The sequence below is a fragment of the Rhinolophus sinicus genome, linkage group LG11 (genome assembly GCF_036562045.2).
Source record: "Rhinolophus sinicus isolate RSC01 linkage group LG11, ASM3656204v1, whole genome shotgun sequence".
In the NCBI taxonomy this organism is placed as follows: domain Eukaryota; kingdom Metazoa; phylum Chordata; class Mammalia; order Chiroptera; family Rhinolophidae; genus Rhinolophus; species Rhinolophus sinicus.
The window spans coordinates 42,871,362-42,888,112 of record NC_133760.1 but is presented as its reverse complement, the minus strand read 5'-3'; the positions used below and the strand labels follow the sequence as shown (position 1 = coordinate 42,888,112).

At 35.0% G+C, this 16,751-nt stretch overlaps 1 protein-coding gene across 6 annotated transcripts in view; it reads right to left on the bottom strand.

Annotated features, from left to right (window-relative positions):
• Nucleotides 1–16,751, bottom strand: part of RPGRIP1L (RPGRIP1 like) — an 85,838-nt gene that overhangs the window by 46,735 nt on the left and 22,352 nt on the right. For 5 of the 6 annotated variants that reach the window (XM_074314869.1, XM_074314871.1, XM_074314868.1 and 2 more), the window contains 7 exons: nt 15,008–15,154; nt 13,608–13,681; nt 7,632–7,771; nt 2,675–2,781; nt 2,392–2,442; nt 1,531–1,710; nt 851–968 (listed from right to left, as the gene is read on the bottom strand). In XM_074314869.1, coding sequence (XP_074170970.1) covers nt 851–968; nt 1,531–1,710; nt 2,392–2,442; nt 2,675–2,781; nt 7,632–7,771; nt 13,608–13,681; nt 15,008–15,154 — 817 coding nt within the window. The remainder of the gene's footprint in view (nt 1–850; nt 969–1,530; nt 1,711–2,391; nt 2,443–2,674; nt 2,782–7,631; nt 7,772–13,607; nt 13,682–15,007; nt 15,155–16,751) is intronic. The other variant, XM_074314870.1, reaches the window with a different exon arrangement.

Genomic DNA, 16,751 nt, shown 5'->3' with positions numbered 1-16,751 from the left:
TTTTAAGAGTGTAAAATTACTGCTGACACAGGTCACTGAATTAAGCGTTGTGTGGCAAGGGACATGAAAGAGAGAGAAAGTACTTATCATTGTAGAAGTGATACTGTAGTTACAGAGAATGTGCGGAACCCCAACAGTGAAGAACACGTGTATAATATAATCCCCAAACATGTTCTGAGCACATGAGATAAATCGGTAAGTGCTCAGATAATGTTTTTCAAAACATAGTCTTTCACCCCCATCTGAATTGCTTGGAGTTATTTCTAAAGATACAGAATCATGGCTCCCAGGTCTAGGGCCAGGGCCCAGGAAGCGGCAACTGAAATGAGTTCCCCACGTGGTTTTCCTATTTGCTCAAGTCTAAAAACCACTGCAAGGGCATTTCAAGTAAAGGACTAGCTGAGCGTACTGGGAGCCAGCTCCCTGGCGTGGGTGTGCAATGAGTTAGACCCCGAAGCAGGGGAGGGTGTATGAGGGAAGCAGGGCAGACAGGGGCACAGGGAGGGACTGACAAAGAGCCTGCAGACGTGTTGGGCTGAGATACATAGCTTCCTTAGGAGGTAAGTTAGAAATGAGGTGGGACATTTAGTCTGAGATATTTTAGGAATGACTTTTGAAATCTTGCCTGCAAGCAACACTGAATTCAAAAAGCAGGAGGGAGTGACTACAATTCAGGAGTAGAAAAGAATCAGATAAAAAAACCACTTTTCTGGTAAATTATTCTTAGAGTTATAAATTAGAAAATAAATAGAGCAAAAAGAAATTGTGAGTGAAGATTTGGATGACATTTTCAACTGTTAGAAAATCCATTCGCCTAGTTCGTACGGACAGAGAATTGTGCACACTGTACCTTCCAGCTTCTGGATACGTGCAGCCCTGAGATCAAGAAGATGAACATATTGTTCCACTTTGAGTTCATAATCTTGCTGCAAATTTTCCATCTTCTGGGTCACTGCCTCAACTTCCATCTGAAAAATAAGAGATAACAAACTTCAATACTTATGATTAGTTCCATTTTCATTGTTTACAGCAAGCCTGATTCAAGCATTTTCTAGATCCTGGGGATATCAGGAGCTGTAACCATAGTTTCTCGACCTCAAATAGCTTACAGTTTGGAAAATTATGTTTGGCAATGCTCATAAATCAGAAGTAAAATCAACAAGACTCCGGATTCCTTTTTGTGGAGGTGATTTCCCCGTTTGTTAAAGGCTGTGGTTGTGGTTGTGTATAACAGGATTGTGGCAGGGCTTCAGGATAACTATAGCCATTTGCATAATGTGCTAACACTAGTAAGGGTGAGTTCATTGCCACTGTTTGTTCTCTAAAATCAGGGACTTAAAAAATGTATTTGCTTTTAAACTATTTATTTCAAGGATGTAGTTATAAGGCAAAATTCCAGGCATGTGATAACACACATGATAATAGATGGATTAGACTCGTACATGGTAATACATGACACTGCTTAGAAAAGCAAATCACCAGTAGAATATTAGAGGAAACTTACTCTCCCAATTTAGCGTATTACATTACCTGATAATCTTTATTAATTTTATGCTGCATAATTAGCATGTTTCTTGTCTTTTCAAGTTCTTGCACTGTTTCTGCATGAGTTGCTTGCAGCTCTCTCATGGAACTTTCTAGATCTTTACTGATTTTATTGTCTACCTTCTCTAAAAAGGGAAGGTCTCCATTTTTTTGTGATTTTTGAGCCTAAGACAAAAACATGTTTTATTACTGAAACAAGAGTTTCTAAAATGTAATCACGTGACATGGATATAGCAAGGAAAAATCATTAATTGAAAACAGATATATTTCCATTTTCCATCAGGAATAAAGTAGTCTTAGTATAGAAAATATATTTGGATAGACATTTGGAACAATTATAGAGAAATCAAAAAACAGTTTATTACTTCATGACATAAAAAAGAAATCAAGTACATTTATTTCTGTTTCTTCATTTGATTAAAATCTACATTGTGATGATCTAAAAGGAAAGAAATGCATTTTCTCATATCTTCTTGTAAATAACAGAATATCCTAGAACTGGAAAATATCTTCTGGTAACCCGTATAATTCAATATTTTACTTAAAATAATCGTGTGTACCAAGGTTTCTTAGGACAGAAAATAGATTAGTTTTATAATAAGTAAGGCATGTAAAAGTATAATGTTTGTTACCGGTGGAGAAAGTGCTTCAAACAAGAGTTTTTAAGGTCTATTTTAATGTAATTTTGATATCATCATGAAATATGTATATGCTGTAACTAAATGTCACCTGACCACTTTCCTGAATAATTTATTCTCCAGGGATAAGGGTTACAGATAAGGGTCTTCATTATGCTGAAACAGTTATATGTAGACATGAAATTCATGGTGAAGTTCAGAAAGTTACCTTTATAAGCAGGAGAGCTTCACTCAGTTCATCAGCATTAATATCACTCTCCTGCAAAAGTCAGAGTTAGGTAAAAGCTTATAATGAGATATTAATGGAAAGTACAAGAGACATTCCAAGTATGCAGCTTATCCTCATGGAACATAAGCTGTCTGACAACCTGAATTAATAAACTAAGTAATATATTTGTATTCTTTTGCTTGACCGTATAGTGTTTTCTCTATGCATAAAATATTTAGATAAAAAATTTGGAGCTCACTTCCTAAATAAGAAAAGAGTTCACCTGGTTGTAAAACTTCATGCGGTTTTTAAGTTCATCAAGTTGTTGCTTTTGTTCCAGACACTGTAACTGTTGTTCTCTATTTTCTTGCATCAGTTTCTCATTTTGGTCTTAAAAATAAAGTCACCACAATTAGAACGGTAAGAGAATGAGGTATAAGAACACATTTTAAGTGACTGTAATTCCTGCTACACACCAAGCTCGATCAAGTATTGTTCTGGTCCGAGAGGAAGCGGAGCTAGCACCCAGACACAGGCCGCAGGGGGACGAGGAACAAATGAACACTCTCATGTGTCTGCCATATGACTCACTTGCTTATCAAAAACTGAAGACTTAAGTTCATAGTATTAATATAAGGAAATTGTGGCCTCTGGGACTTCAAAGGCACATTCTATCTAAAATACCTAAGAAAATATGTTTCTAAATCTATGATTTTTACCTTACTTATTAAGGGTCTTGAAAGGCATGCAAAAATTTTTTTTTGGTCTTTTAGTTTTTTCGAGTTCCTTCAATTTTCTTTCCCAAACAAGATACTTTCTCTGGTAATAAATCCTCAATTTTAATCATCTACACTTTCAACAAATCTGTTAAGATAGGAGAAATGGATTCTCAACCAGTGCATGGCGGTACCAATAATAATTCATATGTGTTCTTTATGAGTTTACAACATTAATTAGTAGGACATGGATTTGGAGCTATCATTAGGGAATGAAGGTAGGTCATGTTTCCCAAGGTACTCGTTTGCCATGACTCACAAACAGGGGTATAGGACAGAAGACAGTAACTCCATAAAGAGACTCATTTTTCACTTCCTGCATGAAGCATGCTTTAAACTAAAAAAAAACGAACAAAACCAAAAGCATAGTAGCTAACAAATTTATTCTTTAGTCTCATGTTCTTAAGTGTTCTCTTCAATAGAGTTCACTGTCATGGTCAAGCCTCCTGCTTTTTGGCTTCCTGGGGACTACCTAAACCATGTCATCCAAAGTGTCTCCATTAATTTCATCCTACTCTCAAAGATTTATGTTTATCCTAAGTCCTCAGTTCAAGTTGTACATTTTTGTTTTCCTTTTCTTAAAAAAAAAGTAAGTCAACACATTTGCCAAAAATTCTTTACATGAATACATTTGTAACTGACTGCATTTTATACAGAAATATGTTTCTGACTTTCCTAATGCTTTGTGTTCTGAAGCTAGAAATAGTACATTTAAGTAAAAAGTTTAAAAACACAGTTAAGAAGCAATGGAATACATGTGGATATAAATTTCAATGTCACATATTTTCTGGCAAACTAAAAAGTAAACAACAAACAAACAAAAAAAAAGTGACTCTAGGGTATGCAGAGATATTTTAATATCAAATATATAAACATCTTTATCTTACTGATGAAAGGTTAAAGGTTATCCTAGATTAAATTGCTAATATTTAGTGAATTAAATGAAAAAATTTTCAAATGTGGACAATACTTGGAAATTTTGAAGGCAAAGATCAAATACTTGTCATTAAACTAAAAATTAGGATTAATAATGAATATGAATTCTTATGAGATAACCTTGCTGTTTAGAGAGTAGAATAAGAACATGAAATGCTTTATGTTGATTAGGTGAAAACAACATCTAGTAGAATAATTAGGTAACAAAAAGAAGGTAAATATAGTCAGAAGGATGGAAAACCAAAGGTCCTGAGGATACTATATCTTCCAAAACTTGTAGGGATTCTGAGGGTGAACCGAAATGTGAAGGATATGACTGCTCTATCTTCACCCAGACACAGTATAATTTGATTATTATTTTTATGCTCTAGTTTTTCTATTGTTGCAGTTTTTCAGAGCAGGGTCCTAAGAATGATATGCTAGTATGTATAAATAAACTAGTTCCAATGTTTCTTCCTTTACTGATTTTTGTTTCAACCACTGTGTCCGCAGATGTTGACTGATATTTTTAAAACTATGGCATTATTAATAAGAAAATAACTTAGTAGGAGAAGACATTATTGAATACCAGTAAATTCTATCACATTTTATGTAGAATTAAACACTGTATTTTTCCTTTCTTAAGCTATTTATTGGGGATATAACTCCTGGGTCTTTAAAAAGTATGGAGATGCTATAGTTCAAAGAGGAAATAGACTTGCTGAATTATCATATGAAAAATCAAAGCACCCTGTACAAGATGAAAAACAACCTCCTTACCTTATGATTTGACAAAAAGCAGGTTAAACTAAACAGCATTTTATTCAAATGAGATAACATTTCACTCTTTTAAAATTATGTTCTTCAAGCACACCATTAATAAGCAGAGTACAGAGAACAATTTAACTAAACAATTTTCAGAACTCCTTTGTGCTAATATCTTCAGCTGTGATCAATATAACCATATGCATTATGCTGAATTATGCATTTCAGCTAAAGATAGAAAGGAACTTTCAAAGGCAGGCCCTTAAACACATGCAGTTAATTTAAGCATTAACCAAATGCAAACTGCATTTACATATCCTTCCCCACATATTCACACAATCTGAAACTAATTTGTACCTTGAATAAAGAGGTGAGTATTCTATAAAAATAATTTGCCAGTTAGATGAATGACTACAAGAAGCCAGGGAAACATCTTCTGGCAAAGAACACTTGATACATGAAAAGGCAAATGTGTGAAGAGACTTCAAAGTAAAATTAAACAATTTAAAATTTGTAAGACAAAAAGGAACTTTCTAAATATTAAAAAGTGTCCTTAAACAGACAATTTCAATTTTTTTTGTTTAGTGTTTCCCTGGAAAAAAAGGGTTAAAGGCTATAATATTTTTCTTATAATCTATTGTAACATTGTCACAAAAAAAACCCCCAAAACTTAAATCATTTGGCCTGTAAATGTCAGGTATTCATGCAAAAATAACAGTTGCATTAAAAATAAACATATAGATCTAGCAATTTTTCTTAAGAAAATAAATGAAGAAATGTACAATAATTTGTTTAGAAATATTTATGATACTTAAAAAACTAAAGCTATTTAAAAATTCATCAATAGAAGATTGTTAAACAATCTATGATATATCCTCACACTGGAAAACTATGACAGCCATTATAAACGATGCTGATGTGAACTTATATTAATGCTCAAGGAATGATTTCACAATATAGTAAATAAAAAAGCATGTTATAAAACTATATATACACAGAAAACTCTGGAAGGGAATATATAAAAATATTAATAGTGATTATCTTCAGAGTTGTGAAATTGAGTGATTTTTAGAATTTGTTTACTGGACTTTTTAAAAATAGTGTACATGAGTTATTTTTATTATTCAAAAAATTCAAGAGACATAAAAACCAGTAAAAAAAGACACTAAATGAAATGGACTAGTTGAAATAAAATAACTTAGCAATTGTAACTTTAATAATTTATAAGAACCCTCAGAATTCAACACCAATAAAGAGGTTTAAAAAAAAAAAATCAAGATTCTATCCCCTTAAGAAGAGTTTTATAGAGATCAATTCAGATATCTACAGGTAAGAGTTTTGGAATTCTTGATATGTAGGGTCATACAAAAAGCATGGAAATAAGAAAAATGTATTTCATTTCTCTTTCCTTTAAGAATGAGAAATTTATATGTTTTTGGAAAAGAGAGAGAGAATATAGAGCACTTCCACTTCCTTCAGTGAACAAGAATTTATTGAGCAACTACTAAACAAAGCACTGTTACACACTCAGTGTTGCATATTAAAATCAGAAACTATGTATCATTGACATAAAAACTTTTAAGTATCCACCTGGTCAGAAATCATGTCACCATTTTACTCACAGTCTTCTAGAGAAAGATTCACAAGTAATCGTTCATTAAATGTAACCACTCAGTGAGTAAATATTACATGTGTGTTTCATTGAAATTAAGACTACATTATAAGATGTGTTGTTTCAGACGCCTCAAAAGGTTAAAAAAAAGCATAACTTTTAACCGTTACCATTTATAAGATGGATTATAATTTCAGAAATGTTAAAATGGGAAAAAAATCTTATAATGATATATGACATTGTGATTTAAATCAATATACAGAGCACTGACTAGATAAGTAATTATTTGTTCTCACTGCGCGCATTAAACTTTTAAAAGTTCTCATGCAACAAAATTGCAAATGTTCTAAAGAAGCAACCTTATTATCACATTACTTGGTTTATCTAGCGGATGAGCAAACAGATACTGCAAGCAAGTAATTCAATTCCATTGTTGTGCATTTATGTGTAATGTATGTGTGTATAACACAGTAAATCAAACATCTACTTTAAGTATAATTATTTAACTTCTATGAGACAAGAAGGGTGACATCTGTGACCCGTATCGTATCATGATTATTATTTAGTAGGGACATCTGGACAAGGCTTCCTGGTATTTAAGTTCACTGTCACAGAGAAGAATTAGACATCTCTTTATCAGAGAGATCTTCCCTGTCGGACCTACTTTCGCCGCTGTCATCTTACTGCTTTGTTTTTATTCCCAATGCACTTGCCACCACCTGACATAGTCCATATTTATTAAATTCTTGTCAGTGTCTCCCTATTGAATTTATGCTGCATGAGGGCAAGGCCTTTGTTTCTCTCATTGCTGTATCCCCAGAACTTAGAACAGTGCCAGGCAAATACTGGTGCTCAATAAACACTTGCTGACTGTTGAAGAAGGGCTCAAAATTTAGGAAAATATTAAACAAATGAAAGACAACCTGAATAAGAATAACTCTGAGAAAAAAAATAGTTCCTTTGGTGTTTATGCTAGGATGGGTCAAGGAAAATTCTGAGCAACCAACCCACACGTGAAAGTGGATAGCTGTGAGGTAATACAGGCTGTGCCCCAGACGGCAGGGTGCCTGGCCCAACACTAGGCGCCACAGTGAGGACCCACTGAGTCAGGGGAGAACAATGAATAAAACAGAAGTCTGAAACAAAGAAGCCAGTCGTCATTGCAGATGTACCTCTTTCAGTTTTTAATCTGTCAAGGATTTCGGTTTTGTCTGTTAAGTCAGATTTTAAGGCAGTCTCGAGCTGAGCAATCTGCACTTTCAGCTGCTGTTCCTTTAACTTCCATTGCTCTTCATGGGTCGCGCTGAAGGCACTGCAAAACACACGTGACATGCAAGGAAAGCTCGGAAATCGGCTTCAACCGAAAATAATAAAGAGAAAAGCTTTTAGTGGCACCGAGACCACACTGTCATCATGTCTTAGGAATTAAGTAAACATATGCTGGTCGGCTGCTGTTGAAACCAAGGCGCCTTTCTCAGGCTGCGGTTAGGGAACATGAAAGGGTTTGTGGGATGAGCAAAGGAACTGGCCTTAATTTAGAGCTCTACAGTCAGGAAAGTTGGCAGTGTGCGGCTTTTGTGGGACTAGTGAAGGAATTCAGATACTGTACATACTCCAGAGGGATCCACAATTCCAAACCTCAGCCATCGACATCGGACAAAACCGTTCTCTCCCACACATAGACCCTCTTCCGACAGAGAAAAGGGACTCTCCACCTGATCTTTAATTCTAGAATCTGAAACTGTCAGAGTCTGTGTTATTAACATTCACAAAATATTGGCCTCAAAGTGATAGCATACTGAACTACAAGATGGCAATTCTGATATTAAGGAGTAGTGATAATGCAGTTTTTGTCCTAAAAAACACAAGGCCATAGGCCCGAGAACAGTTTTACTTGTAACATGATCAGGATGAAAACACAGTAAGAATATCTTGATAGGAACGACAAAGATAGAAATATTATTCCTCAATAAAAGAGTGACAGTTTAAACTATGGTTAAGATCTACCAGTGAGCAAGACCCAAAGTGTCAGAAGAACTACGTAGTTGAAAAATAACAAATGGGACACAGAACGTACGCAGTAAGTAAACTTTCGTTTAGGCCAGTGGTTTCCAAATGCTGGCCTCACCTAAACACTGGTGCTAGACCAGCTAAACTAAGAACACTCAGGGAGATTTGCAAACGAAGATCATGGGGCCCAGGAATTCCTATTTCTCTAAAGCTCTCCAGGTGACAGCCAGGTTTTGGAAAAACTGATCTTGATCTGTATTTCAGCAGAAAACTATTATCTGTGAAGCTTGATATGACTGAATAATTATCAGCAGCTTTGACCTTTCTGCTTATTTTAAACCCAGTAAATGAAACAGAAATTTCTAAAATCTGGTTTCATACTGATGATGAAGTAAATGGAAAAAAACTCGTTATTGAAAACTGCCCTTAACGTGGCTCCCAGCTAGTCTTGAGGTTTTATCCCCAAAGAGATACTTTTCTGGGAGGCATAGCTTTCAAAAGAACAAAATTGTGCATTCACTTTACATTTTGAATGTTTTTATTTCACTAAAAAAATAACATAACCTTAAAAATAAATGGAATTCTAGAAGTTTCCCTAAATATGACATCTGTTTCATCTATCAGTGTTCTCATTTCACATATGGAACCTTAAAAAAAATGCATGGATTTGATATACCAGTATTTTAAATTACCTTTAAAAAAGGTACAATTACCTAGATTTAAATGAAATCCAAATATAATATGTACTTTAAATACTAAAGTTAAGAATATTCCTTTGCATTTTAATTTTTATATAAAGAACAAATATACTTTCTGTGTCTGGTCAAACTATATATAACAAACACTAACATATATATGCATGTAGGTGAGTGTGTGTGTGTGTGTGTGTGTGTGTCATATTATTAAAAACATGTACTACCCGGAAAAAAAATTAGCATGATGAAATAGGCACAACTATACATTATATCAGACGCCAAAAATGAGAAACAGTAGTGTTCCAATAGTATTAGTACCAGCAAAAAGATCACCAACAGTTAATCTGGCAGAAACATCAGAAGCTGTATGTGTTTAAATTAAGAACAATTTAGCAGCCTGGTTTTTCCAAACCCACAAAATACTAGTGTAAATCAGCATAAGTCAATCTGAATTTAGTCCACTGCTATCTTCCCTCTAAATTTAGGATTACATTCCACTGGAGTTTCATGAGGAATTCCTTTTGAATTTACTGTATTCCTCTGTGCTCGGAGCCATCTGTGTAACTATAAATGGTGACCCACATCTGGCTCTGTTTTCTTTGTAAGGGCTGTGTACATGATTAAATCTGCATATGAGAACAGTCTTTGAGAACTTTTTACTCATGGAAACGTTTTTGTACAGCACCTTCAGCGACAATGGAGGGGGCATCGTAGCTGGTCTTTGTGCACATTTCGTTGTTACATTATGTTGCAGGAGTGATAAAATGTCAGTCTGCAGTGGGATGCCCACTGGTGCCTGTGGTCACTGGCAGGTCCACTGGCAGTCATGGGTCAGCATACTGTAGGCACACACCCTTGATCAACGACATGGTAAGATCAAAATAAGAGTTGAAGAAGTCATCTCTACCCTAGGGTCTTTTTTCTTACAGGAGAAATTCCATCTATTCCAACGTTCAAGGGCATCCTAATGTGAGAGACAGGGAGGTATAAACTCTAAATCATCCAGGAAGAAATCCATAGGTACTTTAGTTAGGGCCTAATGGAAATTAAACACATATTTACATCAGGGTATCTCACTGAAGAAAAAATGATGGCCCAAATGTCCTCAGTCTGACTTCTGGGAAGCACAAAGTGCTCATATACGATCATATGAGCTTTTGTGTTTCCTGGAAAATTGCAGGGGACAGGTGTTCACTTTACAGAAATGCAGCACAGAGTCTCTGTGTGGTCGGAACTGCTCCTTTACATTTTGGATATTAGATGACTAACGCATTGTAAAAACTTGATTCACCCAGTTCTTTTAAAAGGTTAATATCATCCTCAAAAACTAGACCAACTCTTTCTTTTTAATAAGCATTAGATTAGTATCTCTCAGGGAGTTAATATCTTAAAGTCACCTTTAACCGATTCTCTGGATCCAACCTCAACCTGACCAAATCTGAACTGGATGGTGGTGGAGATTGTGGGAGGGCAGGTGGGGACATTACAAGGGGTGGTGAAACCTACATTTTCTGTTTTCTAGGTTATTCATATACATGACAGTTGAGGGGCCATTGCATTCATCAATTACATGACCCTAAAACCATACTAACTTCAAAAACAGGATGCAGCTTTGCTATATTATAGTATAGAGTTCCTCTCTAACCAAATAGAAAGATTTAATCGCAAAAAATTTAATCTGTATTTTTAAATTGACATTTCTGAAAGTCGTACTTATTTCTTGGCATTGCATCAAAAATGTTTGAGCATATTAAAAAAGCCTCATACCAAATACTAACACGAGGGTTTTTTTCTTACCAGATGATTCTCTAATATGTCATATGTCAAGTAATAAACACATTCAAAATTTCATTTGAAAAAGGAAGATGAGAATGCAATCTGCAAATCACATTTTTCTCCTGAAAACGAGCCAATTTTTGGATAACAAACAAATGCTCCCCTTTTAAAAACATGCTCTCACTCTGACTAACCAAACAGGGAGGGTGTGTAGTTTGCGATGAGCGTTAGTTGTTGGCCATGATGAATAACAGTGCCTTAAAGCACAGAACGAGAAAGAATCTTTGGAACGATGCTGAGTTTTGCAGAGTTTGTTGCGTTTGTCTTGAGTTTTGTCGTTTCTACAACTTCTGGACAACATATATTAAAAATTGTGTTAGAGGATTTTATATTTCTATTGACTATAGTGTGCTTGCTGGGTTTTGTGCTTAAGTGACATGAATTTCTTTTTTGACACAAAATGTTTTGACATTCATTACACGCATTTACTTCCACACACCTCACACAAAATTCAAGTGCAAGCAGTGTAATGAAGTCTGTTTTTAACGTGACAGGAAAAAAAATGCAGCTCAAGCATAAAACATAAAACAAAACATTCAAAGCCAGATTTATACTCTTAGATCATCTTCTAATATGAAAAGATAGAGTTTCATGGTGATAAAGTAAATATGAGAAAAACATGTCTTTCTCAAAATTCCATTTATGCATTATTCCCAGATAAGTTTTTTATTCCTAGAAAGCATGTTCAGTAAATCCTCTAATTGGGCAGAAGTAGAAAATATGTAAGTAGTGGCCAAATGGCACTTATTGTATTAAGACCATGTTAAATTATACAAAATGATAAGATGTTGAAGATAAAAATTTCTCAATGTATGTTAGTTCTGTCATTCCATGAATGTTTCCCTTTCGAATATATTAGGTTGGTATAAAAGTAATTGCGGTTTAAAATAAAGACAAAAACTGCAGTTACTTTTGCACCAACCTAATACAATTTTCTAATGCAATTGAAATCAGACAGATAGTGAAGCACAGGGGGAAAAATTCAAGTTCTAGAGTCAAAAGATTTGGATTTTAGTCCTATACTGGAGTGTCAGCAATGCCATGTGACTCTGTACACGTCTCACTTTTTCTTGAGTCTCAATTCCCTCATTTATAAAATATGAGGATAACATTTTCTCCACCATATAATATGATGGCTGTGTGACCTGTATACTGTAATTTGAATTTTTCATACACATCACTACTACTTAGATACATATCAATATAAACCTAGGTATGGTTCTGTAGAGATGGAAGTATAAAACAGGAGGTATAATAAATGCTTTGGGGAAAATTAATCCGGGCTGATGAGAGGAACCAGAGCAAAGCACTAGGGCCAAATGCTCTGGAAGAGGGTTGAAGGGACATCCTACACAAGGATTTTTAGCCAGCCTAGCCTTGTTGGAGAGCCCCAGATATCATTTTAACTGATGTTTCAACCTGCTGCTGGTAACCCTTAATACAAGGAGCCACTGTGCAAAGAGAATCAATACTAGCAGGCAACGAAAATGATACATACCCCTGGAACGAGGCCTAACATTAATTTAGATATCTTTTCTAGGTAAAAAATAAAACGTATCTCTATACTCTTTAGGTGTGATTTGTTTAGTTTACAAAATGTAAATTTAGTTTACTAAACATAAAATAGTTAAAAAGTTAAACATATATTTGTAGATGGCTTTTTTGGGTGTTTCAGAATGTGATCAGTAGAAGCAAGCAACTGCTGACTATCAGCTCTAACATATATATTTCAATATATATAAAAACCTGTATTTATCATTTACCAGTGTCACATACAAAAAAGCCTTTAAAACACACACATACAGATACCTGTATCACTTTGAACTTAGCTGGGGAGGAGAATTCTGTTTCTCACATTACCTGAAGAGATTAATTTTTAAAATACCCTCATTATGGAGCAGATTAAAAAACAAAACTGAAACAGCTCTTCAAAATTCGTCTTGAGATAAAGATGCTTATGGTACTCTTTATAAGGAATAGAGACAATGGTAAGCGAATACCTTTGCTTCCTCCACCAAAAGAATCTCTTAGCTAAAGGCGGGGTAGCCCAACGGAAGGAACGAGGGCTTGGAGAGAACGAAAGAGGTTCATATACAAGCTTGAGGACTTCATAGCTTTAAGAACATAGGCAACTTACTTAATTCTGTTGTATTTTCATTGTCTGCAAAATGGGACTGTACCATATGCACACCTCCAGGTTGTTGTGAGGTATTTATAATAACGTCTACAGGGCATTGAGCACAGCCCATGCTGGTTTACAGTGTGTGTTCAATAAATGATAGCAGTTATTACTGGTAACAAAGCGATATGATTTTCTTAGTAATAGACTACCACTCAGATTAAAGACCTCATTATCAATACCTCAAAAAGCTTATTTTTCTTTTATAACACACACACACACACACACACACACACACACACATATATATATATATATATAAATATATATATATATATATTTATTAAAGAGTTAGCAACAGATGATTGCAAGGAATATATTATATCATCTGTTGCTAACTCTTTAATAAACATCAGATTCTGACATCCAATGCTTTGATATAAGATTTCAAACACAAAAATGACAGAACACATGGAATCATGATTTACCTGTTATCAAGTTTATCATAGTTTTCTTTTAGGAGCTCCCGTTCCTTTTCTAAATCATTAATTCTATCTTGCAGCTAAAATGAAAAGAAAATTACACATTAGGTGATTATCATATGAAACAACATGGGGTAAAAACAAAAAAAAAAAACGAAAGGAGGCTAATATGTTTCAGTCGATTTCTAAATTGCAGCTGCTAACTAGTCTACTTAGATTGTCTGTATTTAATTTAGCACTGATTTTCTTCCAAGTTGTTAAGTAAACATGAAATTAATATTTCTGCTTTAATTTAGTAGAAATGTATGCACTGCTTTACAGCAACCTTTGCCAAAACTCAATAAAGAATGTGTTAAAAGCTTGCTGTTAAGTTTGGGGAAACATAATATTTTTTACTCTCCTCCCCGATGAAGTCCATCATATTCATTTTGTATTAATTTCCAATTGGCTCATAAAAAATAAAGGATGAATTTTTCTTTTGGTTCACAGTTGAAACAAACTGTCAATCACTACTTACTCTGAAGACACAATTTCTCATATTACCTGGAATTTACAAAGGGCCAGTAGCACATCTTTTAAATAAATGAATGAAAAAATAAAATTGTATACCTTGTTTTACCCCAAGGAACTTTTTGAGAAATTAACTTGGGGTAATGATTATATCTTTATGACTAAAATTCAGCTTTCTGTGTTTGTTTCTAGTATTTATGTTTAAGTTTTATTCAGCAGTATATTTCATAGTTTACAACATTTTCCCATGGATCATAGTATTCTAAAAATTCATTTTCACCCTCAGAATTCTCTTTTTACTGAGTCACAGTAAAAGATTCTCCCAAGATTGGAAGAGAATATAGGCATCTTATTTCATTTCCATTTTCTTCAACAAGTTTAACAGGTTACAGAAAAAGACTGTGAGAGCTGGGAGACATTGGCAGCAACAATAATAGGAAGATGAGTTTTCAAACAACTTCTCAGAAAAAAGAAAATAATTTCACCAAATTGCTGGTGGTGCAGAATAGAACATCCTTCTCCTCAGAAACAGGTATATTCCTACAGCTTTGTTCTGGTGTTGCGGATGAGTACTAAGCTGTTAAAATGGACAAAGTTAAGTTCCACAGGTAATCTGGCATCAATTTCCAAACACCGTGTTTTCTTTTTCCTTACAGCCCCTTAATAACACGTTAGGTAAACAGTGGATCTCGCCACATTTGCGAGCACTTTTCAGCACTGGTTTGCCATGCCCGTAATACATTCACTGCAGTTTGCTGAGCTCAAAGCACCATGTATGTAGCTTAAGATTTTTAAATAAATAGTAACATTTGAAATGTCTCTGTTCTATTTTTTTCCAAACTGTCAGTGACGGAGAAGTTTTAGTGCAAGCAATGCTCAACACTCTGGAGGCTTACCTCTTCGAGTCTCCTTTCAGAAAACGTCACGGAGTGTAACTGTTTCTCAAGACCGCAGCATTTTAAACGCTGCTCTTTAAGTTGCTTACTTAGCTCCTCTCCGTTTGCCACCAAGGCCTCATGGCTGATCCTCAGCGTTCTCTGCTTCTAAAACCCAAGAAGGAAATCTTTTCAGAATTAGCTTGAGATTTGGATTTGAATGAATGAGTACGATTCTGTAAATGAATTTACTCCTGAAGTTCATGTGGTACAATTTATTCTTCAACGCACACAGTGTTTTTGTGCTGTTTGTCCACAAGAGACACTCTCAACCCACGTGTATCATGAGGAAGAAAATACAGGGTTAACTTAGCAGTCACATCATGCAGACTGTTTTTGTCCTTTCTTAAACGTCTGCCTCGTTTTGGACTTGTTGGTAGTGACTAGTGAGTAAATTCGTTTTAGCAATTCATTCTTTTTTCCTTTTTTTCTTTTTGCTGGAACTACAGTGGTTGGAACTGCTGTCTAAAAATACTGCTACAGGGGTCAAAAATCAATGCTGACCCCAGATATTCAAACTGAAAGAATCTGTCACCATAACATATTAACAGCCTGGGAAAGTTAGCTTCTAATTTTAATATAATTAAGTTAAAATTTTCAATTCAGTAAAATAGTTACTGAAGTCTTCTTAATTTTAAAATAGTCTGTTTATGAACATGCTTTAAATTCAATTTTATATACTTCAATGCCACATACTTCTTTCATAAATAAACAAAGGTGATTACACTAAAGTCTTTTCACAGAGACCCTATGACCATAACACATGCGCTCCATGTGCTAATTAATATCACTTAACGTTCTACTGAAGTTCTCCTTCAATCACTTAAGAGAAACATAGCGACCAAGCTACCCGAGTCCAGTCTCTGTTAACCTTGGTCTTACTACCGAGTACTATCTGTTACCAGCTTTTTCTGCGCTTCCGGCTTCATTGAAGCTGTTGGTCTGTACCTCTCAAATCTTTACCCAATGTCAAGTCCCTAGACCTGTGCTCTTGCAGACACTTGCTGGTGTTGGCATTTAAACAAATACCTGGCATCACTGTTAAATGGAAATCAAAATGGTCAGTGATAAAAGAAGAAATCACTTCTAAATTCCTTTCTTAATTCTTCATTTTAGAAATGGTTCTCTACGACATGGATTTTGGACTCTCCCTCTTCTATGTGCAGATAGCGCTATCTATCATTCCTACCCTCTAATTAGCCTCCTCTCTTTTATAAATTCTCTTAGAAAAGGTACTTATTACTTGACACTTAAGGAGGTTCCTGCAGGATGAAAAATACTACCCAGAAAATGGTTTAACAACGTTTATCTAATTCAGTAGTGAATTTAGGATTCAGATGACCCTATGCTTTGCACCGATTTACTGCTTCCCTTGTCTGAGTACTTCAAAGAAAGCACAGTATCCCCCCGTATCCATGGGGGATACGTCCCAAGACCTCCAGCGGAGGCCTGAAACTACTGACAGTACTGAACCCTAGACATACAATGCTTTTTTCCTATACCACACCTATGGTGAAGTTTAATTTATAAGTTAGGCACAGTAAAATATTAACAATAACTAATAATAAAACTGAACAATTATAACAACATACTGTAACAAAAGTAATGTGCAAATGGTCTCTCTCTCTCTGATAACCGAGATGGGTCCTGCGTGACTAACAGGAGGGTGGGACCTACAGTGTGGATACTCTGAACAAAGGGATGA